The 27028-nt window shown below is 32.6% G+C and overlaps 1 protein-coding gene across 2 annotated transcripts; it reads left to right on the top strand.

The window, feature by feature from the left end:
- Positions 1 to 21236: 21236 nt before the first annotated feature.
- Positions 21237 to 25851, top strand: LOC110776185 (B-box zinc finger protein 19). 2 transcript variants are annotated; one of them, XM_021980744.2, is made up of 6 exons: positions 21237 to 21730; positions 24395 to 24491; positions 24585 to 24700; positions 24805 to 25065; positions 25158 to 25246; positions 25460 to 25851. In XM_021980744.2, the coding sequence occupies exons 1-5, from the start codon at positions 21638 to 21640 to the stop codon at positions 25239 to 25241; spliced, it is 651 nt and encodes a 216-aa protein (XP_021836436.1). In that variant the 5' UTR covers positions 21237 to 21637; the 3' UTR covers positions 25242 to 25246; positions 25460 to 25851. The 2 variants fall into 2 exon arrangements, with proteins under 2 accessions (XP_021836436.1, XP_021836435.1); XM_021980743.2 differs by having other exon boundaries at positions 21238 to 21730; positions 25152 to 25246.
- The last annotated feature ends 1177 nt before the right edge of the window (positions 25852 to 27028 follow it).

The following is a 27028-nucleotide window of genomic DNA, read 5'->3' as shown; positions in this document are numbered from 1 at the left end:
GAAACGACATAAAACGTTAGAGGAGTACAACTCACTCCCTAACAACCAAACATAAGCTACAAGAGGGAAGCCACCCTACAACCTACAGCCAGCAACCCACAACCCACTGCAGCAAACGACTGACCATAACCAGAACCCTGCAGAGACACCAGCGACCTAACGGAGCCTGCAGAAAGCCAGAAACAGCAGACAGCAAGCCTGCAGTACCTACAGGCCAGCCTGCTCAAAGCAGAACTGCAGCTAGCAAGCATTCCAGCAGTCTAACCCAGCAACAGACGGACAGGCAGCAGCCACACTAGAACAACCACCAGCAAAAACATGTACTCCCAACTGTACAGGCAGCAATACTCCACACAACAAGAAAAAACAGCAGCACGGAAGCACAAAACCACACACTGCACACTGAAAATAAAACGCAGCAGCTACACAAAGAACTTAGCAGCTGACTGTAACAACAACAACCTACAACCAGAAAAGAAGAACACAACCAAGACCACCTAAGGAACAAGACCCGCAAGAAGAGGCTTCTGCATACACCTTAAGTAGGACATAAGTTGAATCTGCCTCAATAGCTCAACGCTATTCATCTGGAGCCTCTGGAATATTCTCTGTTCCTTTCTTTCCAAACCAAGTAAACCGCTACACTGAGAATCATTTTGTAAAACTGGTGAAATCCAGAACTTTTTTTAAAATGATGAAACATAAATTGAAGCTCTGACTGCCAATCACAAGGGCAACGAGTAGTACCCATCCACCTTAAAGCTTCCTGCCACATACCTCCTGTGAACTCACATTGAAAGAATAAATGAGACACATTCTCATTTTCTTTTTTGCAAAAAATGCATAGTGGCTCACACACCACGCCAATTTTTAAGAGATTATCATAAGTTGGTAATCTACCTAGCACAGTCAGCCAACAAATAAAATACTCTTAGGAGGAGCAGGATTATTACAGATTAACTTTAATATTTGCTCATTTAGACTCAAGGAGCAAAAATTTCAAATCGAAACTATAATATTTGCTCATTTAGACACAATGAGCAAAAGTTTAAAGTTGGGATTTTAATATTTGCTCATTTAGACACAATGAGCAAAATTTTAAAATCCGGACTTCAATGTTTGCTCATTTAGACTCAATGAGCAAAATTTTCAAATCGAAACTATAATATTTGCTCATTTAGACACAATGAGAAAAAGTTTAAAGTTCATATTTTAATATTTGCTCATTTAGACACAATGAACAAAACTTTAAAATCCGAACTTTAATATTTGTTCATTTAGACACAATGAGCAAAATTTAAAATCGAAACTATAATATTTGCTCATTTAAAAACAATGAGCAAATGTTTAAAATCTGAACTTTAATATTTTGCTCATTTAGACACAATGAGCAAAATTTTAAAATCTGAACTTTAATATTTGCTCATTTAGAAACAATGAGCAAAATTTTTAAATTGAAAATATAATATTTGCTCATTTAAAAACAATGAACAAAAGTTTAAAATTTGAATTTTAATATTTGCTACAATGAGCAATATTTCAAAATCCAAACTTTAATATTTGCTCATTTAGACTCAATGAGCAAAAAATTTCAAATCGAAAATATAATATTTAGAATTGAAACTATAATATTTGCTCATTTAAAAACAATGAGCAAAATTTTAAAATCTGAACTTTAATATTTGCTCATTTAGAAACAATGAGCAAAATTTTTAAATTGAAAATATAATATTTGCCCATTTAAAAACAATGAGCAAAAGTTCAAAATTCGAATTTTAATATTTGCTCATTTAGACACAATGAGCAATATTTCAAAATCCAAACTTTAATATTTGCTCATTTAGACTCAATGAGCAAAATTTTCAAATCGAAACAATAATATTTGCTCATTTAGACACAATGAGCAAAAGTTTAAAGTTCGGATTTTAATATTTGCTCATTTAGACACAATGAGCAAAATTTTAAAATCCGAACTTTAATATTTGCTCATTTAGACTCAATGAGCAAAAATTTCAAATCGAAACTATAATATTTGCTCATTTAGACACAATGAGCAAACGTTTAAAGTTCCGATTTTAATATTTGCTCATTTAGACACAATGAACAAAACTTTTAAATCCGAAATTTAATATTTGCTCATTTGGACACAATGAGCAAAAATTTAAAATCGAAACTATAATATTTGCTCATTTAAAAACAATGAGCAAATGTTTAAAATCTGAACTTTAATATTTTGCTCATTTAGACACAATGAGCAAAATTTTAAAATCTGAACTTTAATATTTGCTCATTTAGAAACAATGAGCAAAAATTTAAAATTGAAACTATAATATTTGCTCATTTAAAAACAATGAGCAAAAGTTTATAGTTCGAATTTTAATATTTGCTCGTTTAGACACAATGAGCAATATTTTAAAATCCAAACTTTAATATTTGCTCATTTAGACTCAATGAGCAAAATTTTCAAATCGAAACTATAATATTTGCTCATTTAGACACAATGAGAAAATTTTTAAAGTTCGGATTTTAATATTTTCTCATTTAGACACAATGAACAAAACTTTAAATTCCGAATTTTAATATTTGCTCATTCGACACAATGAGCAAAAATGTAAAATCGAAACTATAATATTGTGTCTAAATGAGCAAATACTTATAAAATCTCATATTACTTAACATTCAAAAAATTTGCTCATTTTTTATAATTTTATACAAATTAGCAAATATTTTTACTCATTTTGATATTTTACACAAATGAGCAAATTTTTTTAAAAGTTTGCTCATTTTGATATCATAAACATAATACAAAGAGTTGCCTATGTAGGATTCGAACCTACACCATTGTGCAATCGCACAAAGCTCTACCAATTGAGCTAATAGGCATTATTAATACCCGAAAAAAACGAATAAAAACAGCTCGGTATCAGCTCACAAAGCATCCTAACGATGGGTGCGCCAGTAGCAGCAAATTGCTTCCACAAACCGTGAATAACTACTCTTGCTCATTTGATAACTACTCGAGCACAAACAATAACTACTTTATCAGCATCTACTGCTACTTTATCAGCACCTACTTTAAATTAAAACTCGAAAACAACTGTTGCTCATTTGCTCATTAGATTTTAAACACTTCAAAAAACTATCAACTGGGTCTTAAACAGCAGCAAAGCATATGTATCCCTATTGTTGGACTCTATTCAGCCTGTATTCAAGCCTTTTGCAATTAACAACTTCATTTTTTTTGGTTATTGAAATTAGCAAAACACAGATCATATTAATATTTGCTCATGTTCTTCCCTTTTTTGGTGCTTAAACCCCCCACTTCACAAAATTCAGAAACAGGGATAAACCCCCACGAAATTCTACATTAGCAAATCCAAATTAGACAATTTCGCAATCAAATTTTAATAGTTGTGCAATAATTTGAATGGCCGGTGCTTATACCCACACTTTAAAATAATACAACAACAGGGCTTAAACCCCCACATTACAAAATTCAACCACATGGCTTAAACCCCCATGAAATTCAACATGAGAATAGCGCTTCATATACATCCGCTATTATAAAATAATTTAAAAGTTGGCGGTAAATCTTTTACAGCGTTTCTTTAATAGCGCTTATAAATTGCTATGAAAGAAACATTTGAATTATCCTAATATAACATATGACAGCGCTTTTAAAAAGCGCTATTAAAGGTACGTACCTTTTACTTTTAATAGCGGAGCCATCAACAGCGCTTGAAGCGCTGTTAAAAGCATTATTAAGCGCTTTTAAAAGCATTTTCTGTCGTAGTGGTACCACACATATTTATCATTTTTAAATAATTGTGTATGACATGGAACATTGAAGTGAGATTAGTGTGAGTGCCACGTGGCACATAGGCTTGCTTATCAAACGCCTTTTAATATATAGTATAGATAGATATAGGTTGATGTATTACTCCACAAAAGTTAGTAGTATCTATATAATACGTGATGTTATGAATCTAAATATTTTAAATACAAAAACCAATATTGATAACATCTAGCAATGTTGTCACGGTTCACTTGCATTTCTTTGGATGCTACTCTTGAATTTTCGATATTTCTAGAATCATTAACATCAAGTACATTGTCATCTCCCACTCATATGTATCTCTAGCTAATTTCTCAATCAAATTCCAACTCTCTTCTGGAGTCTTCTCCACAAATATATAAATACTCATGGAATCCAACACCAAATCTTCATTCAATCCTTCATAAATCACCAAACATAGTTCCCATTGTTCAAAAATATGATTTGGACCAAGAAAACCTCCGAGCCTATAATAATATCTCCAAAACACTTCATTATCAAATTGAGGAAAACAAATAGAAGCCAGTTTATATTAAAAAAGGGAAAATTTTATACACAAACGAAAATATATATACAATGTAGCCTCACCAAAAATAAAAGCTAAAAAGAAAAATAAAACCGTCTCCCCGGCAACGGCGCCAAAATTTGATAGGCTGTCGTACACCCGTCAAAAATAAAATTCTAACGAAACCTCCTAACAATGTAGTAGGGTAAGCAGGGTCGAATCCACAGAGAGATGGCTATTTAAATCTAGCTTTCAAGGTATGGCAAAAATAACAATGTCACAAAATTTAGGATTGAAGGTTTAAACTAAAATAAATAGGAAAATAAACTAAAAGATCTAGGGCAATGGTTCACTATGTTCATAGTTCAAAATCAATCAAAACATCATCAACAATCCAAGTATTCAAAGTATCTAGAGCACGAATTAATCCTATGCTCGGGTCTTAACACTCTCGATTCAACATATGTAGTAAGGTCGCTAACTTAATCATAATTGCTAGTTGTAGTTACGCCTCTAAAAGTAGATTTTTCGATTCTAAACTCTATTAGCAAGATTTAATCAAACAATTGATCAGATTGCAAAGATTAAAGATATAAACCTAATAAACTAGAAATATCAATGAATATTGAAACATCAACAATAATAATAAAGATTCATAATATAAACATGGATTCCCAAACCCTAGAAACAATCTACTCAACCATGAAATAAATAATGAAAATTAAGTCTATGAATGAAAATATAATTAAAAGCAATAAATAAAATAAAGAAAGAAACCAATAATACCTAAAGGAGTTACATTAATGGTGTATGTAGAAAAACTAGGGTTCATGAAAGAAGAAGAGAGAAAAATAAAACTAAGCGTGTATTGAGAATTATAAAGAAATAATAACATGAGGGAAAATAAATTAATTCCCTTAAGTATTTATAGGTCCTATTTTCTAAAATAAAATAAATAAATAAATAAGAAAATAAAAAATAGAAGTCGTCAATGATTGGTCGATGGAACGATGATGTGGCAATGAAACCGCCAAAAGCTTGATGAGTGTGCGCACGGAATGGGGCAGCGCTCGTTGGGCGTCGAGTGATCCCTCGCTGGCCGAGAGGTATTGCTCGCTAGCGAGGTCGACTAAGTTACTCACTGGGCATACGGAGGGAGCAGCAATGGGAGTGCAGCGCGAGATCCCTCGTTGGCCGCGAGTAATCCCTCGCTGGGATGATGCTAGTGCGCGATGGAAGGCAGCGCGAGATCCCTCTCTGGCCGCGAGTGATCCCTCGCTGGGATGCTGGTGCGCGACGAGTTGGTGTGGGCAGCAAGGGGACTAGCGCAAGGGACATCCCTCGCAGGAGGCGAGTGATCCCTCGCTGCATTGTTGGGCGAAGCGTTTATGTCATAACTCTTGTTCTACAATGCCCCTAGGGACGTATGACCTATCGTTGGAAAGCTCTTTAAGTTTACTTTCTAGACCAATCAAAATCATCTCATTCCAATATAGAGAACTTGAGATATCATCAAAAGAGTGAACGCTTGTCCGTTTTGATACTTAGAAAATAACGTTTAGCTTCGTTGTTGACTCAAAATTATTCCTAGAGACATGTAATGATCCTCAAGTCAACATCCCACCAGTTCATCAGCCAAATTAACTCTAAACACTCTGAAAGCATCCAAATGATCGTAAAATCACCTGAAATATTAGAGAAAACACGAACGGGGCGTAATAGAGTACAATAACGACAACTTATGCAAATGCGACTCTAAATGCAACTAAAATGAGACGAATGCCTAGAAATGAAACCTAAATGCACCTAAAATACCCTATACAAATATGATTCATCAATAGAAGGATTAGTGCATGACTCCATCAATTCTAATGCTCGATTACAATTGTTTACCATGGTTCCAATGTGACTAGATAGCTTAGCTGATCAACGTGATTGTCTTCCCTTACGCTTCATTGGGATGAGCTTTGTAATCTTTGTACCACACTTTTGAGGTTGTTTCCCATTTCTGGTATCACTGCTCTCCTCTAGGTTGGATGGACCTTAATTCGGAACTTGAGTATTACAACCACCATCAAGGCCTAAACTGGGTACAGTACCACAATCACCTCTAAGAGAAAGATTAGGTACTTGAAAAGTAACATCACTTAGTAAAGTGGTATAAAAACCCTGCTCTTGATTTTCCAAATTATCCAATCTAGGATAGTAGTCAGGGTAAACCTCGTCATTTCCACTCTCATAATTTTCATTGATTTTGTTATCATTTCTTTCATCCTCCAAATTGACTATATTCACTCTTGATGGGTCAATACTTGTTGACACAACATCTGCATCTATAGCATATACATCTTGAAATAAGTTATTCCACAATTCTTCTAACTCGGGAAGTAATCCTTTATTTCGAAACTTTTTTGCTTCAGGTTTTTCCTACACAAGTAAAATTAATATTAAATTTTTTAACTTGTATAAACACGTTAATAAATTAGGATTAATATGTTTTAATGATATTGTACTAACCTTAACTTTCCTTTCCCACCATTCTTTTGGTGCTTGACTTTTTCCCGTCACGGGATCCCATCCAAGACCAGTTTCCCCTCTCCTCATTTCAAGAACTTCCAAAGCCGCCATTCTCTCCTCATGTGATCAAATTTATTCTTCAAAGTTTTTATTGAGCATTTTGCATCAATTTTTTTCTCGAACTCCTTATGAACTAATGACCACTTAACCCCTTGTCCACGCCCATTCTCATTAATGGTGTTTTTCAGAATTTCACAGTACATGACCATTTCCTCATCTGACTGTAATACCTCGTATTTTTATAATAATTATAAATATATTTTATTATATTTATAAAGCATTATGATTTTTAGAATTTATTTCGCATTTAAATATTATTTAAATGTATTTTAATTATTTAGCATATTTATTATTCTAATTAATTATGAAACGAATTTAATTTTTGAGTCGGGAAATTTAATGGAGTCGCGAGTAATTTTAAAGGTTTGGGTTTTTAAATAAAAGTCCAACTCATTTTATTAAACGAGCCCAATCAAAAGAATTTAATTCTAAACACTAAAGCTAGCCCAATCATTTAATTGCTAAGCACAATATCGAATTCCTAAGCTTAGCCCATTATTTGGGAGCCTATAAATAGGACTCCCCTCATTAAATGATCCCCCTTATTTTTCATTAAACCCTTCCTCCTTTTCTTGCCCAACACTCCTCTCTCTCTCTTTTCTCTCCCTTGTGCCCGGCTCCCCTCACCCGCACACAACCAAGCAGCGATGCTCGTCGTGCCTTGCTCGTCACTGCTTCTCGTGCCGTGCCTTCGTGCATCGCACTCCCCGCCCACACTCTCTTGTTCCCTCGCTCGCAGCCAGCGTTGCTCCCCCTTCCCCTTGCTGTGCTGCATGCTGCGTGTTGTTGTTATTGTTGTGCGCTGCTGTGTCGCTGCCCCTCTCGCCCAACCACACACGCACACCCCTCACTCTCTTGCTCGCCTAGCCCCGCACACTCGTCCCTCTCGTTCCGCGCTGCTGTTGCGCGACCTGCTACTGCCTTCGCTCTTTGTCCGCGCGCACACACACACAAATCGTGTGTGTGTGTTATTTTTGTTCGTTCGTTCAATTTTTCGCCCAATCACATTCAATTCGTTATTGTTCCGTGCTATAGGTCGGATTGGTATAATTCTCTTCTTCCTTACCTATTCTATTTCAATTCCGTATTTCAAATTATATTATTATTATTATTATTGTTTTGAATAATTAAAATGTTGGGAAACGGTTGTGAACACCGTATTGTGATGTTTTACTTGTTTTGATTCTTGAGGCGTATTTTAATTATTAAAGTATGAAATTTCAGATTCACTTATTTAATAAAGACTTGATTTTTATGGTGTTAAATTGATTTTATTGGAGAATTAAGGTTAGGGTTTTAACCTAAACCTAAAGGGTCAATTGCTTAGCATAATTAGGTGATTGATTTAATTATGATAATCAATTATATTTTCAGAGTTATAAAAAGGTTTAAAGTGTCAATTTTTATTGATTTTAAGGGTGGAAAAAGTATGTTTTCATACTAGGGTGTAGTTTTTCAAATTGAGACGATTAATTTATTAAAGAACGATTTAAATTCTAATTATCGTCAAGGTTTTATAATTCATAAAAGTTGTTGGAAATTTAATGAACATGGAAATAATTAAGGTTTCATTATTTTGATGATAGGAGGTGATTTCTAAGTGAATGATCGTGTTCGCAAAGTGGCCCCTACGCTTAGATATTCAAGGTACGTACAAGTCTAGGGCGGCCACATTATTTGTCAAGGGACATTGCGTGATTATTTGTTGATGAGAATCATATTACGTGAACTTGGTGAATTCATATGTGATTTGGTGAACAATCATGTGAATTATTATTAGTGGAATTATTGATTTGTTGATTGAACAAGCATGTTGGGACTATTGTGAGTATGGATTTCATTGTCAATCATGTTGTTCAATATTTATGCATGTATGGTTTGTTTCACATGCAAGGGATGGATTATTTATTGTTATGCTATTGTACGGGATGTCTATCATACTTTTGAGCCAATTATTCGTGCCTCGTTGCACTATTTATTATACCACATGTGAAGGGTTCGCTCACGTAAGCCACCGCACATGTAGGGTTCAGTTGTGAATGTTTTATATGAAATGAATTAGGATTTGTCGTGATAGGGCACAACCTTCATGTTAACAGGCATGATGTGGAATCTCACCTTTTTGTGAGAAGGAACTTGGTAGTAATTTCACTACGTCTTGATTTATTGATCACAAGTCCTAAAGGATTAAAATGAGATTATTTTGGTTGTCGTTTATTAAATGTATGTTGGTTTGAGTCTCGAGTTCGCTATTAATAAAATATTAATAAACGTAAAGTGCAACCAGAACAAGCTTCAAAACACTTGGAACGTATATACCTCGAGTATGAACAATGGGGGGAGACTTGTCGGAAAACTCGATCTCCTACTAATGATACAAGACGTTGTTTCATATTTTTTATGCGCTGGAATTCCGTCGGTATGGCCCGACACTCGGTATGGTCCGATATTGATTATATTATGTATTATGGTGTTTGGTGGGCTCCCAACACCCTTCCTTTTATGAAAACTTCTTTTGGCCCGTTCGAAGCTTATTCTAATTAAATTGTGAGTCAAGAGTCGAGTCAAGAGTCGAGTCTTGTATTCATGATTTGTTTGTTATTTATTAAATAGCTTTTGCATGTGGATTAGTACTTTAGCGAGTGATGCATGTTTATAATTTTCTTTCACTCTAGCCTTGTAAGTACTCAGCTTTTGTTGACTACATGCTTTATGTCTCTTGGTCATGACCTTCGCCTTAATGACCCTATGATGATCCATCATTGCACTTGCGTTGTTGGGGAGTAGATTTAATTTAGCAGGTTGATAGAACAAAGTACGATCGAAACCATGTAGCTTGGGATGGTTGAGAGTATCATTCTTTTGTGCTTTGGAAACTATTTTAATATTTTAATCTCGTATTGCCTTCGTGGTTTGAATTATACTTTAATCTTGTTTTGTGTTTGTTGGATTTCCAATACTTTGGTTTTGGGCCGTTATGGTTCCAATTTGTAGGAGGCCTCAATTATTATTTATGGTGGTTTGAAAGTTAGTTATCATTAAATTCCACTGCGTAATTCTGGTACTAGCCTTAACCGTTATCACGGTGGCGGAAATACTTTAGTAATTCTTTTATTTTAAGTTGGAAAATAGTTTTATAAAAGCAAGGAATTATTAGGGTGTTACAAAGTGGTATCAGAGCTTAGTTTCATTCCTTCTTTGTAGTAAGTAATACTACAAAGTGGTAATCCGAGACTAAGGCTGCTTTGTAATAATCTATTTACAAAGTGGTATTTGCGGAACTTTAGGATTTTTAAATATTATTTTCCTAAAGTCAAAACGTATTATTTTGAGTACTCAATATTTTAAAAGTCAAATACCAATTATTTTGAGTCGTTTGAAATAAGTTGAAAAGTTTGGGATTATTATTTAATTTAATTAATTTTTGTCCGAATTTTTTTTTAATTCGAAATTTTCGAATTTAATCCGAATTATATATTCATTTTATTCGATTTTTTTTTCGGATTTTCTTTTATAATTAAATATCCAAAATTTATTTACTTTAATTAATTGATAATTCTTATTAATTTTCGATTTTAATTTTAATAATTTCAACTAAGTTAGGAGTTAATTCTTAATTAATTTCGAAAATTATTATTACTTCCAAGTGAGGAATGGGTAGATTAAGAAGGGCATATTATTTTAAGTATGCATTTTATGTAACTATGTGATTTATTAATTGCCATGTATATGTTTTGACCATGTTTTATCTTGCTTTATGTGATTATTTGAATCATATTTCATGCTGAACATATACTTGTGCATTGAAATTGTCTGACTCCACGTACTATTTATTGTATCCTTTTGGGTTGGAATTTCTTTGGGAACGCGTTAGTAAGACTTTTTAGTTGTGAATTTTCAGGATTTAAGATGCTACCTTCTAGGTTCTCAAGTCTAGGATGCCTAGAGAAACTGGATAACGAGACTCATCATATGTATGTTCAGAAGATTGAGTTTGCTTGCAACTACTTTGCTTCAACCAAGAATATGCCACATCTTAGGCATAGGGATATGATGGCTAGTATGATTATTCATTATTGTTTGCCCCATAAGAACCCTTACATAGACCTTAAGAAAAAGTTCAATGACATGCACTATAATGATGGTACCCCTAATTGGTACAAATATGGGACTGGAGATGGTAGATGGAAGTACGATACTGAGGTTCTCACTACTATTTTAGAGGTTGCTAAAACTAGTTATGAGGATGGAAGATACTCTGCGGGTCTAGGTATGGGATATGTGGGAGAAGAAAGTGATGGTGAAGATGGCATGATACATGATAAGCAAGCTAATGATATTGGGGAGGATGATGATGAGGTGGTTGAAATTGAGAATCCTAACCCTGTAGTTCCCGAACCAACAATTGAGATATCTAGTGGATCCGGTTTTGGGGTCTTTGTACTCTTTCTCGATTTAAGGTTTTCATATGGAAATTTTTGCGTCATGGTCTTCCTTTGGAAAATACTCTTCTTTAACGGGGTATATTTGTTGACCCTTCCTGTTCTTTTTTCTCTTAGCACCCAAAGATTGACTCCCACTTATTCAGGGATTTCTCTATGATTAATCGTGCATGGGAGTCTGGTCCTCTCACTACCTTCTGCCATCTGTCTACTTCTGGTTCCTTTGTTGATTGGTGTGTCCGCTTTGTTTCGAATACAATATTCTTTGCGTCCTAGTCTTCTGCATCCCTTTGGCTCCACATTGTGGTCCATTTGGGCTCTTCATAATGAAATGAGATTGCGTGATGCAACCTAGGATCCAACCTTGGATCCAGGTGCGTTTCCAGCATTAGTAGATGGATGGCGAGCTTGCTGAACTTCAGTTTGATCTCTCTATGACCATTGTTTTCTCAAGAATCTAAGGAATCATCATATTTCTCCAGATTTGTTAGTTTCTCTTTCAGTGGTGTCTGCAACTTCTCTGGTTGGTTTTGATGTGTGCCTAGCTTTTGATGGGGTCTGGTTATCCTCGTCTAATGAAGCAGGGATTGGGTGGATTGTTCAACATTCGTTGTTTTTGCCTATTTTAGGTGGTGGGGCTCAGGCGTGTTTTCTAGGTTCAGCCCTTCAAGTAGAGTTAACAACTTGTCTATGGGCTCTTCAAATGGTTATTCGACGTGGTTTCTCCAAGCTTCTTCTGTATTCAGATTGTTCCTCGTTAGTCCTATTGATATCTACTTATTATACAACTCCAGTCTCTGTCTCCTGGCTTGTTGTTGACCTCCGCCACTTGCACAGGTCTCTTTTCAAGTTCTCCGTCCACAAGATTTCTCGATCTATTTTGCTCTCTTATTTTGTTTGCTTTTCTAGTCCTTTTGTAAAAAAAAAAAAAAAAAACTTTTATGACTACTATGGAAAATACTTTGTAGATCAATTTCAGCCAAAATAGACATAGAATCGATCAACCATTCATTTCGCTTTAGTTTTGCCAAGTCGTTCAATCATTCATATCATACACACTATTTTAGTGATTATAAATTTGAACACAGAATGGATAACAAAAATATGATATTTTAGTCATGCTCACTCATGATCAAAGAAAGGAATCCACTTGGCCTCTAATGTTTTATTTTATTAATAAATAAAAGCATCTAATAATTTCTATAAATAACAAAGATAACCCCCCCTTAATTTTACTTTGTTTGGAATGATAGACATTGTTGCCACGAAGTAGACAAAAACAGGGAACAAGTGCTAATTTGTGGTGCACAAAGAGTGATGTGGGCCTGGCCCGGAGGAAGGTTCTCAAATTAGTGGCTGAAATTCAAGAATCGAGCTTTCGCCCAATTTGTATGACTTCGCAACATCATTTTTTTGTTAAATTAATTCGTGGCCACTATTTTAGATTTCCTTAATCCACGTTCTATATAGGTTGGTTATGAGGGTGCACCTTATACCTGATCCGTTCAGGAAATATCGCACCATGGTTGATTTTTACTTTTCTAATCATTATTTTGACTTTTAATATCTCAAATCGTGTGTAAGTAAAAATTGTAAAAATTAATATTTAGATAATAGTTATCGATACGAATCTAACATGACCTCACATGACTAAAATTTTCTTACGTACGAATCACAACAAATGAACAAAGTCGTAGTGTGAATAGTGTAAAAAACAAATGGTGCGATATTTCCGGAACGGAGGAAGTATATTTTTCCTCTGTCATTTAAGTTAACCATGTACATTTTTTTTTATTCAATATAACCCCCTGTTCTATTCGATTGTTTTGTGGCTATTACTCCGTACAACGCGCGGATGGTGCAGGGGCCTGCACGTAGATCTACGTGCACCTGCACCAAAACGCAAAAATACAAAAAGAACATAAGAAACTAAACAGAAAGAACATAATGGAGTAAACGAAAAGAACATTAATCAAAAGCTGAAAAGAACACTAATGTCATAAAACTAAAGAAAATGTACAAGATTGAAAATACCATATTCTCTCTCCTGATACACTATAAAAAGAACAACTATTTTACAAAAAGAACATCATGTGAAAAATGCAACCGAAAAACAAAAAAATAAACATATTATCGATAATATTATAAAAAATTAAAAAACAGTAAAAAAGTTAAAAAGTTAAAAAGAACACAAAATAATTAAAAAAAGAACAACAACTCTTTTAGAAAACACAAAGAACAAAACCAAAAGAAAAATAAAATAACAAAAACTCAAATTTTTTTTAAGAAAAAGACAAAAAAAAAAGAACAAGAGAACAAAACACATGAAAAAGAACACCATTTTCTTTTCCCTTATCAAACAAAAGAACAGAATGAAATGGACGAAAAGAACAACAAATCCATGTTCTTTTATTAGTTGTATTTGTTCTTTTCAGAGCACTTAGTGTTCTAATTAAAAAGACAAAAACGACGATATTTTGATGCACTTAAAACTAGATCTATATTTTTATGTAAATGTATTTTTGTTTTTATCCAACGCATCAGATCTATGTTCTTTTATTAAGTGTTATTTGTTCTATTCAAACGATTTTATGTTCTAGTTTAAAAAAAGACGAAACGACGATTTTTTGATGCACTTAAAACTAAATCTATATTTTTTTTAAAAGTATTTTTGTTCTTTTACCACGAATAACACTATGTTCTTTTTTAAGTGTTATGTGTTCTTTTCAAACCATTATATGTTCTTTTTTTAACAATCTATGTACGTTGATATAAAAGAACAAACTATGTTGATGCCACAGTAAAAGTAAAGTTGTGAAAAGAACATTACAATTTGAAAAGAACAAGGAAACGTACCTTAAACACTTGATCAAAATTTACCAGGAGCATCAATATCTTTTAATAAATCTTCAAAAACTGATCTCAATCCTCGGAAAATATCACGCTCTCCAGATATTCTCTTGCTTCGAAAACTAGCCAAATTGAACTAGTGTTTTTCTTAATTCACTCATTTTTCAACAAAGGAGAAACATTCATAAGGATTTTAGAGAGAGAATAAGGAGAAAATACATTTTTTACTCTTTCACTCACCATCTCACTCTTTCTCTCTCAAAAAATCTCTCTTATGTTGAGAGAATATAAATCCTCTCCTCTTTCTCTCTCTAAAATGTATTTATAAAATGACTAATGATTATGATTCATAAGTACAATTATTATATATATAGTTGCTGAAAAATAGAAAATGAAAAAATAGGAAGTAGAATCAAAGAATAACAGAGAAGGAGAAAGGAAAAATTCTTAAAGAGTGCATAATGAGAACTATGCACGTGTTTTTATTTTGTTCTTTTAGCAGAATATTATAAAAATTAGAACAAATGAAAAGACTAAAAGAACAAATAGAGAGACTAAAAGAACAAGTCAAATACCTTGTCCAACAATAATATATGATTCGGAATCATCATTTTCATCATTCTGTTATGAATTATCAAGCACATTATTCATAATATCTGAAAAAATAATAGGTTAACATGTATAAAACCAAGAAAAAGAACGCAGCCAAAAGAACAAAGGATAAATAAAAATTAAGAAAAAAAATAACACAATAAAATAAAAAGAACAAGTTATGAAACGCAAATGAAATTGAAAATAATAAAAAAGAAGAACACAATAGAATGAAAGAACAAATTATGAAACGCAAATGGTCTATTTTTCTACTATAATGAAACTGTTCTTTTAATACGAGCATAAAGAAACTGTTCTTTTAATACGAGCATTATGTTTTTTTAATACGTAAAACTGTTCTTTTCTGGGAAAAAAATCGTAAATACATAATCCAAATCTTCAAAAGCAGCAATTTCAACGAAATCAGCATGTTGTTACATAATTTGATTCATTAAAATCATCAAAACCATCAAAACTCGATTATTACAAAAACAAAATAATCAAAATCATCAAACACACGATTATTACAAAATCAAAATCATCAAAACCTAGAATTTATTATTTCAAAATTGAAAAATTACCTCCCAAAATCTGATTATTAGCTGCAGAATTCAGATTTGAAGAAGAAGAATCGATTTAATTTGATGTTGAAGCAGAAAAATCAACGATTTTTTGGGAATTTTCACTACTTTCTCTCTCTAAGAACCATTTTAGAAAACCTAGTTCATACTTTCTCTCTCCTCTTCGCAATTTGAGTTCAAAACATAAAATCTAAAAGAATATATATCGCAAGAAGAAAGCAAATCGAATAAAAAACGTGAAATACAGAGCTGAAAAGAACAGAGCCTTTAATGTTCTTTTGTTCTAGGGTATTGTTCTTTTGTTCAAGAAAAATGTTCTTTGGTTCTCGAGATTTAATGAAACACGCGCGTTTTATGTGTTTTTTATGTCGTTTTGTTTCCGGTGCACCTAGAGCACGGTGCACACGCCTGCACCAACGCGTGGATGGTGCCGGGACCTGCACGTAGATCTACGTGCACTTGCACCAAAACGCAAAAACATTAAAAGAAAATGCAAAAAACAAAAAAATACAAAAAAGAACACAAGAAACTAAACAGAAAGAACATAATAGAGTAAACGAAAAGAACATTAACCAAAAACCCGAAAAGAACACTAATGTTAAAAAACTAAAGAAAATTTACAAAATTGAAAATAACATATTCTCTCTCCTGATACACTATAAAAAGAATAACTATTTTACAAAAAGAACATCATGTGAAAATTGTAACAGAAAAACAAAAAAAAAAATATTATCGATAATATTATAAAAAATTAAAAAAATAAAAAAGTTAAAAAGTTAAAAAGAACACAAAATAATTAAAAAAAGAACAACAACTTTTTTAGAAAACACAAAGAACAAAATCAAAAGAAAAATAAAATAACAAAAACTCAAATTTTTTTTTTTAAAAAAAAAGAACAAGAGAACAAAACACATGAAAAAGAACAACATTTTCTTTTTCCTTATCAAACAAAAGAAAGAACGAAAGGGACGAAAAGAACAACAAATCTATGTTGTATTTGTTCTTTTCAAACCACTTAGTGTTCTAATTAAAAAGACAAAAACGACGATATTTTGATGCACTTAAAACTAGATCTATATTTTTATTTAAATGTATTTTTGTTCTTATCCAACGCATCAGATCTATGTTCTTTTATTAAGTTTTATTTGTTCTATTCAAACGATTTTATGTTCTAATTAAAAAAAGATGAAACAACGATTTTTTGATGCACTTAAAACTAAATCTATATTTTTAAAAAAAAAGTATTTTTGTTCTTTTACCACGAATCAGACTATATTCTTTTTTAAGTGTTATGTGTTCTTTTCAAACCACTATATGTTCTTTTTTTAACAATCTATGTAAGTTAATATAAAAGAACAAACTATGTTGATTTAAAAGAACAAACTATGTTGATGCCACAGTAAAAGTAAAGTTGTGAAAAGAACATTACAATTTGAAAGGAACATTAGAGGAAAGAACAAGGAAACGTACCTTAAACATTTGATCAACATTTATCACGAGCATCAATATATTTTAATAAATCTTAAAAAACTGATCTCAATCCTCGGAAAATATCACGCTCTCCGGATATTCTCTTGCTTTGAAAACTAGCCAAATTGAACTAGTGTTTTTCTTAATTCACTCATTTTCAACAAAGGAGAAACATTCATAAGGAATTTCAGTGAGAGAATAAGGAGATAATATATTTTTTACTCTTTCACTCACCATCTCACTCTTTCTCTCTCAAAAAATCTCTCTTATGTTGAGAGAATATAAATCCTCTCCGGCCTCTTTCTCTCTCTAAAATGTATTTCTAAATGACTAATGGTTATGATTCATAAGTACAATTATTATATATATAGTTGCTGAAAAATAGAAAATGGAAAAATAGGAAGTAGAATCAAAGAATAACAGAGAAGGAGAAAGGAAAAATTCTTAAAGAATGCATAATGAGAACTATGCACGTGTTTTTATTTGTTCTTTAACAGAATATTATAAAAAGAACAAATGAAAAGACTAAAAGAACAAATAGAGAGACTAAAAGAACAAGTCAAGTACCTTGTCCAACAATAATATATGATTCGGAATCATCATTTTCATCATTCTGTTATGAATTATCAAGCACATTATTCATAATATCTGAAAAAAATAATAGGTTAACATGTATAAAACCAAGAAAAAGAATTAACGCAATCAAAAGAACAAAGGATAAATAAAAAGTAAGAAGAAAAATAACGCAATAAAATAAAAAGAACAAGTTATGAAACGCAAATGAAATTGAAAATAATAAAAAAGAAGAAAACAATAGAATGAAAGAACAAATTATGAAACGCAAATGGTCTATTTTTCTACTATAATGAAATTGTTCTATTAATACGAGCATAAAGAAACTGTTCTTTTAATACGAGCATATGTTCTTTTAATACGTAAAATTGTTCTTTTCTGGAAAAAAAATCGTAATTACATAATCAAAATCTTCAAAATCAGCGATTTCAACGAAATCAGCGTGTTGTCACATAATTTGATTCATTAAAATCATCAAAACCATAAAAACTCGATTATTACAATAACAAAATCATCAAAATAATCAAAATCATCAAACACACGATTATTACAAAATCAAAATCATCAAATCATAGAATTTTTTATTTCAAAATCGAAAAATTACCTCCCAAAATCTGATTATTAGCTGCAGAATTCAGATTTGAAGAAGGAGAATCGATTTAATTTGATGTTGAAGCAGAAAAATCAACGAATTTTTGGGAATTTTCACTAATTTCTCTCTCTAAGAACCATTTTAGAAAACCTAGTTCATACTTTCTCTCTCCTTTTCACAATTTGAGTTCAAAACATAAAATCTAGAAGAATATATATCGCAAGAAGAAAGCAAATCGAATAAAAAACGCGAAAAACAGAGGTGAAAAGAACAGAGCCTTTAATGTTCTTTTGTTCAAGGGTATTGTTCTTTTGTTCAAGGAAAATGTTCTTTGGTTCCCGAGATTTAATGAAACACGCGCGTTTTATGTATTTTTTTATGTCGTTTTATTTCCGGTGCACCTAGAGCACGGTGCACACGCCTGCACCATCAAATTTGCGTTACTCCGTATGTTAGATTGTATTCATCTTTGTGTTACGTATAGGTTACACTAGGTCAATCATCCGAGTGCAATTTACATGTCTCATATATTAAGCTAGGTGCAAGTTAAACAAAAGAATAGAAAAGATAAAAAAGAATAGAAATGATAAATCTAGGCTCCGTCCTATTCGACTTATTTTGTATAAACTTATATTATCTGAACTTAGACTCTGTTATATTCGATTTAATTTTGTCTGGACTTATATTATCTGAACTTATCTGGAAAAAAAAATTATTTTGACTAAAATAAACTTATTTGTGTGTTAGAATATCTTAAAAAAACATATTTTTTCTGAAGTTATATAATCCGAACTTATCTGAACTTATTTTGTCTGAAATAAGTAAAAATAAGTCGAACATAACAGAGTCTTAACTTAATGTACTTATCTGAACTTATTTATTTGAAAAAAATCTTATTTTGTCTGAGATAAACTTATTTGTGTGTGAAAATGTATGAAAAAACTTATTTCTTTTCCTGAACTATCTGAATTTATTTTTTTTCTAAAAATGAGTCAAAAGTAAGTCGATCATAGCAGAACCCTAGTCCCTCCGGTAGAATTGTCCGTTTTTAGTTTTCGGTTTTATGAATTTAAAAGTCATGTGATTTGGATTAAATTAGAAAAAAAATTAGCATCATTGTAAATATTTTGTTTAGTTTCTTTAAAACTAGAAAACTGAAAATGATAATTCGATATCGAACGAGTTCTAAGAAGTTACTTGTAAGTGTTCAAAAATCGTTCCCTATTGAAAAAATAGACAGGAGTGAAGACAACTGGTCCGATCTCCTGTCCGAAAAAAACAATTTTTCGGTCCCGTTCCATTACGGTCCAAAACCCATAGAAAATCTCTCTAGGATTGAACCGATTTTGCTTAAAAAAAATATGAATACAAACCACAAAGGAAGTAATTTTCTCCTTTATTATTCGATTTTTTTTTTTTTATTTTACTTTTTACCCCTTTTGTAGAAAAAATTTAAAAAATATACTTCAAATCATCATTTCGTATAAAATTGGTCCAAACAGGTCACCTCCAAGTTTTGGACCAATTTTTTCAGTCCGGGTCTGGTTCAAATGTTACCAATCCAGTCTTCGGATTTTGAATTATCAAATTTTAATCTATGGTCCGGTCTAATTTGATCTGATTTTGGACTAATGAACAAGAGCATCAATAATAGATATCTGTTAACCCCCTTTTAAATTTTCTCTCTCTTTAAAAGGTAACTCTTAGCTAAAATGTAGTAACTCTTAGCTCCCTCTTATTTAGAGGTTGATTGTGACTTCCTCTAAATAAGAGGTAACTCTTAGAAATTAAGAAGGGGTTGAGGTGGAGGTTTGTGTTTGTTTTTTCATTTTTTATTTATTTTTTAAAAAGAAAAAATATGTAAAAGATATTAAAGAGGTAGTAAATAAGAGTTAGGCCCTGTTCTTTTTGGCTTAATTTCAGTTTCAGGACTTATTTGGCAGTTCAGTTCAGTTCAGTTCAGTTCAGAAGCATTCAGTTCAGTTCAGTTCAGTTCAGGAGCATTCAGTCAGTTCAGTTTAATTCAATTTAATTCAATTCAATTTAACTTAATAAAAATAAAAATAATAATAATAATAATATTGTTTTTATTATTATTATTTATATTATTGTATTACTTATTATTTATATTTATATTTATATTATTATATTATTATATTACTTATTATTTATATTTATATTAATATTATTATATTACTTATCATTATTATTTATAACTAATTATTTATTAATAATTAATATAATTTATTATTATTTTTATTAATTAGTTACGGATTATTAGTTATTAATTATTTAGTTTTTAGTTATTAACTATGAATTATTATTATTATTAAAACTTATCATCTATTGTAATTATTTAGTAATCAATTACAGATTATTATTATTATTATTAGTTATTATATAGTTATTTAGTTATTAATTAATAATTATTCTTTAGTTATTAGTTAACATTTATTATTATTATTATTTCATTATTTATTATTCTTATTATTTCTTATTTCTTATTTCTTATTTCTTATTTCTTATTTATTTTTATTATTTGTTATTTATTATTTATTATTTATTATTTATTATTTATTATTTATTATTTATTATTTATTATTTATTATTTATTATTTATTTCGGTAATATATTCTGTTAAGTTAAGTTAAGTTAAGTTCAGTTCAGTTCAGTTCAATTCAGTTCAGGAGCATTCAGTTAAGTTCAGTTCAGTTCAGTTCAGGAGCATTCAGTTCAGTTCAGTTCAGTTCTCAGCTCTAAAGAACAGGGCCTTAGTCTATTTCTTGGGTTTTTTCATGGACAACTCTTATTAAGAGATGGTGATGAGTTGGACAACTCTATTACTCCCTACGACTTAGAGCATAAGAGTAAGCTTACTATTGATGCTCTAAGTCGTAGGGAGTAATAGAAGGGATGTCAAAAACTGGCCTGATCTAACCGATTTCTGACAAAAATCGAAGTGACCTGAGAAAATAATTTATCACACTCAATCTGCATAAGCATAATGACCCTGTACAAATACATTATCCGATTATACCGATTCGTAACCGACAGATGACCCGATTGGACATCCTAGTGTATCCGGTATCGAGATATTTTTCATCCATCTATGCCGACGTGCCCTTCATTTGCGTCATTTCTCTCCTGTATTTTTGCTCTTCAAAAAGAAGCCAAAGGAAAATACAACAAAGAGACAAGTCGCAGAAAAAAATTGAAAGAAGAGAGAGAAAGTAAGAAAAAATATTGAAATATCTGGATTCTGGAATACTAGTAGTCGTCTTTTACCAGAGTATATAAGTGGGTGATGAAACACCCAACATTCAGATCATCATCCTATTTCAACCAACTCACCCATCTTTTTCTTTCTTAAATATAATTCTTATTGTAATTGTTAATACCCACCTTCTTCAATCTCCATTTCCATTGAAAACAACCCCAAGTTTCAATCTTTATTGTTTATTTTGAATTACCCAGATGGAAATTTCAATCAGAAATACGATTTTGTAATAGTAGAAGCTTGGAAAGTTAAAAGAGTAAGTTTAGAGAGAGAAGGAGAGAAAAATGAGGACTCTTTGTGATGTTTGTGAAGGTGCTGCTGCTGTCTGCTTCTGTGCGGCAGATGAGGCTGCTCTTTGCCGTGCTTGTGATGAGAAGGTACTTTTCTTTTTCTGAGTTCTTTTTATTTTTGTGTTTTATTGGGAATTATTGATTAATTTGAATCAAATCATGTGTTTTTTTGATGAGATTTTGATCTTTGTTGCTTTCCAATTTCAATGTCTTACTCAGATTTAGTGATTAATTTAGTGAGTTAATTGGTAATTTTTTGGCGTTTGTGTTCAGAATCCAAAACCCAATTCAGAAATTACGAAAGTGGAAGAGTTTTCTTTGAGTTCTATCTGTAGTTTAAGTTGATGAACATGTATTCTTTTTAATTGTGAGTTGGGTAAAATTTTATTTATTTATTTTAGAACTAGCTTATGCTTTATTAGTGGTACCAAAAAGTTTATAATTTGGTTACCTAAATGGGTTGTTTAGGGGAAAAATGTGTAATGAATATTTTTTGAAGTAGCCCAGGGTTGGTCTACCTAATTAGTGGCTGTGGTGCTAAACTGCTAATGGGGGGATTTTGAAGTGAGTGTGACATGTGATTCCACATGTTGGATTTCGTGTCAGCTTGAAGTTCGATGGCGGCCAAATCTTGAATGTCACGACTGGTTTTAAATGGTGGAGGACTGTGTATGCGTGCGCGCGTGTGTGTGTGTGAGGAGAGGGGTTAGACCATTAGGTGTTTGCCTGCGTTGTTATGTTACATTGAAGTATTGAACTGTGTGTGTGTGAGAGAGAGAGGGGAGGGGTTAGGCCATTAGGTGTTTGCCTGCGTTGTTATGTTCCATCGTATTTTGTCGTTAAGGACCAGTGTGTGTAATCAAATATCTTCCATCAACTTTGCTTAATGCTCCTGATAAAAGCTTCATTCTCACGTATAAGTTCTAACCATAGATGCATTGGCTTGTTAAATTATCTCCTCGAATCTTAGCCTAGAAATATTGTTGCCAACATGTGAAATTCAGGCGCTTGAACCAGTCTATGTTACATATTTGATTGCAGTGTGGCTTCCAGGATTCACTTTGTTTGCATTTCCCTTCTTACATTGCAAAATAATATTCCGCGTTATCTGTAGGTTCTATCCAAATGGATTTAGGGCCCTTTTATTTTTTGAAACTTATCACAACTCACAAGGATGTTTATTCTGGCTGACTACCTTAGCCTTGGTAGTTATCAATAAATTTTAAAAGTAGGATTTATTTGAAAGGATTATTATAAGTTGTGTTTTTCTTTGCATCTTTTAACTCTGACTTTTCTAATTTTCTTGCCTCTTTGGTTCCATCGATTTCTCTGCTTTTTACTCTCCCCCTTCTCCACATCTTTTCTTTTCTTTTCCTGCTCTAGTTTCTGGAAGCTTCTGCTTGACATTTGACTGTGATTTGGCAAATACATGTAATACCAAGTGTTGACAAAGAAAAAGGAAGAGATATGAATACTTCCTCCGTCCTAGATTGGTATTTACTCTTATCATGGCACATAGGTTTACGTGATAAGTTTTTGGTTATCAAAAGTAGATGGGAAATGAGATAGTGCCGTGGTTGGAGTTAGTAGGGTATTTTATTGTATTGAAATTTTTGGTAATACAAAAAGAGAGATGTATTAAAATATTGCATTTTTCTACATTTTACCCTTGTGTTTTATTGATCTCTACGTTGTACCCAAGCCCTTGTAGTTGTAAAGGCAATCCACTTTATCCCTGCCACCAACCCAATGTTAACAAATAACAAGTTCCGTTACTTTTACAAGAATCAAGATTTTCCTACATTATTAATGTCGGGTTACCAACAAAGATAAGCTTGATTTTAAAATAGAAAAACCTTGGGTTGTTTAAAAATTAACAAGGATAAGGTTGGTTATATTTTACAAGTATAGGGGTACAACGTGGACGATTTCAAATGCATGTGTATAACGTTGAATTCAAAAAAACACAAGGGTATACTGTAGAAAACCCCTAAAATATCTGTGTAGTCTTCCCTAATGGAAGTGTAAAAACTAATTAGGGACAAATGAAAAAGAAAAGTGTAAAAACTAATATGGGGAAGAGGGAGCATGTATCTTCCAATTTGTGTGCTAGAATTGGTGCAAAAGGTTTCTTGCTGTAGCTTAAGTTGTGGAATGTGTCTTGCTTGGTCACGAATTTTGATTACCTGTTGTATGAAAACTTGCAATAATTTGTAGTTCCAATCATGAACACACATTCCTTATTGTTTACTTCAGATGACTTTGATGTCAAAGAAAATTCAATGATTCAGTGCAAATAGCATAAAAGCAATAAATTCTAGTATTACTGCTAACTGGAGAAGAAATTGAATTTTCCAGGAAACCACATAGAGTAAAATTGAACCTTGAGGATGGTAAAGGATTAAAGATAGGATTTTTTTGTCAGAAAATGTAGATGACCTTGACTCATAGACAATATCTATCGTGTTCGGTGATAGTTGTATGAAATATAATATCTAATTGAAGCAATGTAAAGATGAAACTGAGGAAATTGAGCAGCAGGATAAGTTATGTGAACACTTTTCTTAGTCTCTCTGTGAACATTTTTTATTCAGTTTATTGTTATGATACAGAACATCTTTCTCTTGACTAGGGTGCGTTGAAGTGTATACTGTATAGTTGAGAACTTTGAACTTCTAGTATGGATCTTATTGGACTAATAGTTGATGTTTACAAGAAGTAACTTTCCATTTTCTGAATCTTATTTGGCAGGTCCATATGTGTAACAAGCTTGCTAGTCGACATACACGTGTTGGACTTGCAGCCCCAAATGCTGTACCAAAATGTGACATTTGTGAAAATGCACCTGGTGGGTATCTTTCTGCATCTGAGTAAGGGTTGATGTTTTATTTATTTATCCTTGTATCTTAGTGTTGATGAATAAAACCTCCATTATATGCAGCTTTCTTTTATTGCGAGATTGATGGGAGTTCGCTTTGCCTGCAATGTGACACGGTTGTTCATGTTGGCGGTAAAAGAACTCACAGACGATATCTTTTATTGAGACAGAGGGCGGAGGTCTGTGTATTAAATGATATGATTACTGATTAGTGTTGGCTGCTTGTTGCATCTTCTTAAAAAGGGTTATGTTTATTTCCTAACTGATGGATATGTGTGTGTAGTTTCCAGGGGATAAATATGTAAATGTTGAAGATATGAGCTCGGGTGATCCAATGGATGCTAGGAAGGAACCTAATCAATTATCGGAAGCAATTGCAATGGAGAAGGAGCAAAACAATGTAGTAATTGTAGATGGTATTCATGGTAATGGTGTTCCTGATGCACAAATGGATAACAAAATGATTGATCTTAATGCTAGACCCCAAAGGACTGTTCTGCAGTCTTCTAACAACAACAACAACAACAACAACAACAACAATCAGGTGCATGTCTTGAGTTGAGTGTATAGAATGTCTTGGCTTTCTTGAACAATAGAATATTTTACTGATAACTGGTATTTCTCATAAAGACACAGGGAATGGATTATGTTTCTGGGACTAATGGTGATTCTGCAAGTGTTGTTCCTGTTATATCTTTTAAAAGCGAGCGGGAAAAATAAACCAGGTTATTGCTACTTATAGCTGTAATTTTGTAACTAGTTATCATGGTGTTTACTTACCCTTGTGTTTTATGTGAAATCTGAATCCTTTTTTATGATCTGAACCCTTACCTGAAAGCAGATCATAAATAGAATTTAAAACAAGTGTATATATTTCGTATTATTTTTACGTTTTAAGAGTAATCTTAATATCTTATCTTAACTTTTCGGAATTGCAGTGAGCATACATACTGAAGGTCCCGCAATCCTGGTGGGATGATTGATTAGTTCCAACTTCCAAGCTAAATGTTCTTTCATTCATATGGTCTATTTAATGGCACTTAAGAGTTGAAGCTTATTCTTGCATGTAAAACGCCAAATTCATAGGCATTAAAAGACAATCATATGAAGTCCCTTATCTTGGCATGCCTTGAGAACATAGTCCGTTGCTTAACCGAGGGTCCTTTGTAAGTAGAGTAGATTAACCGTGGCGATTGTTACCGTCATGGAAGTAATTACGGATAACTGATAATGCACTGGCTGAAGCTCCATATACGTGTATGCATGTGAATTGTTCCACGTTGGAGAAAACAGAGAGAATTACTATTTTTATTGCTAATAGGCTTGTAAACGGCTTTATTCTTCTCTTTCCGTATGGACGAGGCTCAGGCCCCATTCCAGTTTTTCTCAAATTGTGACATTGTTGTTTTTCTGAAAATTGTAACATTATATCAGTAAGAACTGTTCTAATATACTACGGAGTACACTCTGGTAGCAAATAAATTCTGGAACTTGGTAGTTCCTGACTTCCTATGAATGCTATCACAATTAATAAAGAGGAGATTAGAATAATACAGAAGCGTAAGATGTACTTGGTACTTTGTAACCCTATTTCACTCTCTAATCTCAAAACTTTCATTTTTGCATACCAAACTCCCCGGGTGTATCTCATGCTAACGGGTTGCATATTCTTCACTTGCTTGGTACAATAAATTAGTTTAGATGTACTCGTAGCAAATACTTAGCAAATACTGGAATAAGACTAAGTGAACATGTTGTGCACATGTTACTTGTCCCACATTGGAGATCATTCGAACTTGTAAGTAGCCCACACCTTCATCCTCATCCTCATCCTCATCCTCCCTATTGGGTCGCCAAGGTCCATTTTGAAAATTACACGAGGAGCCTAATATATCTTTGTCAATTGGGGACTAAGAATTTAAATTTTCAACTTTTCTCTCGGAATCTAGCATCCAAGTTAATTGACAAAGATATATTGTACCCCAACTTTATTTATATTACAGTAGAACGATGTGGAGGACATTTGAATACACATACAGTAATCATTTGAGTTGTTAAAACTTAAAGAGTATAGAGGCATACATAAATAGAAGTTGCAGAATCATGGATAATTTCTTAAAGTCCATCAAGGTGATAAGGCTGAAGACATATGATGGTCGTTACCTAACGGCTCATGAAGACCAGGAATCACTTGCCATACGTAAACCAGGTGACAAAAATGGACCAGTTGCAGAAAATACTGAGTGGAAAGTGATGTGGTTAGGACCTGGAAAATGCTGTCTGAAAAGCATCTATGGAAAGGTTCTGACTGTTCGACGTGGCTGGTTTGTGGTGTGGGTGAACCAAGAGCCATGGCCTGTGGCAGATGGTGCTGGGGATTGGTACCTCCAAATTACAAATCAAAGCAGCAGCAATGTCAGAGAGTTTCAGGCTAAGCTCCTACCTGTTAAAGAAAGTGGATACTCCCTTGAGGCTACTGATTATGGAGTCTTCTTGAGTTCTACTAC

Source organism: Spinacia oleracea, chromosome 4 (assembly GCF_020520425.1).
Source record: "Spinacia oleracea cultivar Varoflay chromosome 4, BTI_SOV_V1, whole genome shotgun sequence".
Classification (NCBI taxonomy): domain Eukaryota; kingdom Viridiplantae; phylum Streptophyta; class Magnoliopsida; order Caryophyllales; family Amaranthaceae; genus Spinacia; species Spinacia oleracea.
The sequence above is the reverse complement of the archived record's forward strand: the minus strand, read 5'-3'. Positions and strand labels throughout refer to the sequence as shown.

Coding starts and splice junctions, on each gene's coding strand:
- LOC110776185 (XM_021980743.2), top strand. CDS start 21,638: ATGAGGACTCTTTGTGATGTTTGTGAAGGTGCTGCTGCTGTCTGCTTC. Junction 24,492..24,584: donor CATTTGTGAAAATGCACCTG/GTGGGTATCTTT, acceptor CATTATATGCAG/CTTTCTTTTATTGCGAGATT. Junction 24,701..24,804: donor TATTGAGACAGAGGGCGGAG/GTCTGTGTATTA, acceptor ATGTGTGTGTAG/TTTCCAGGGGATAAATATGT.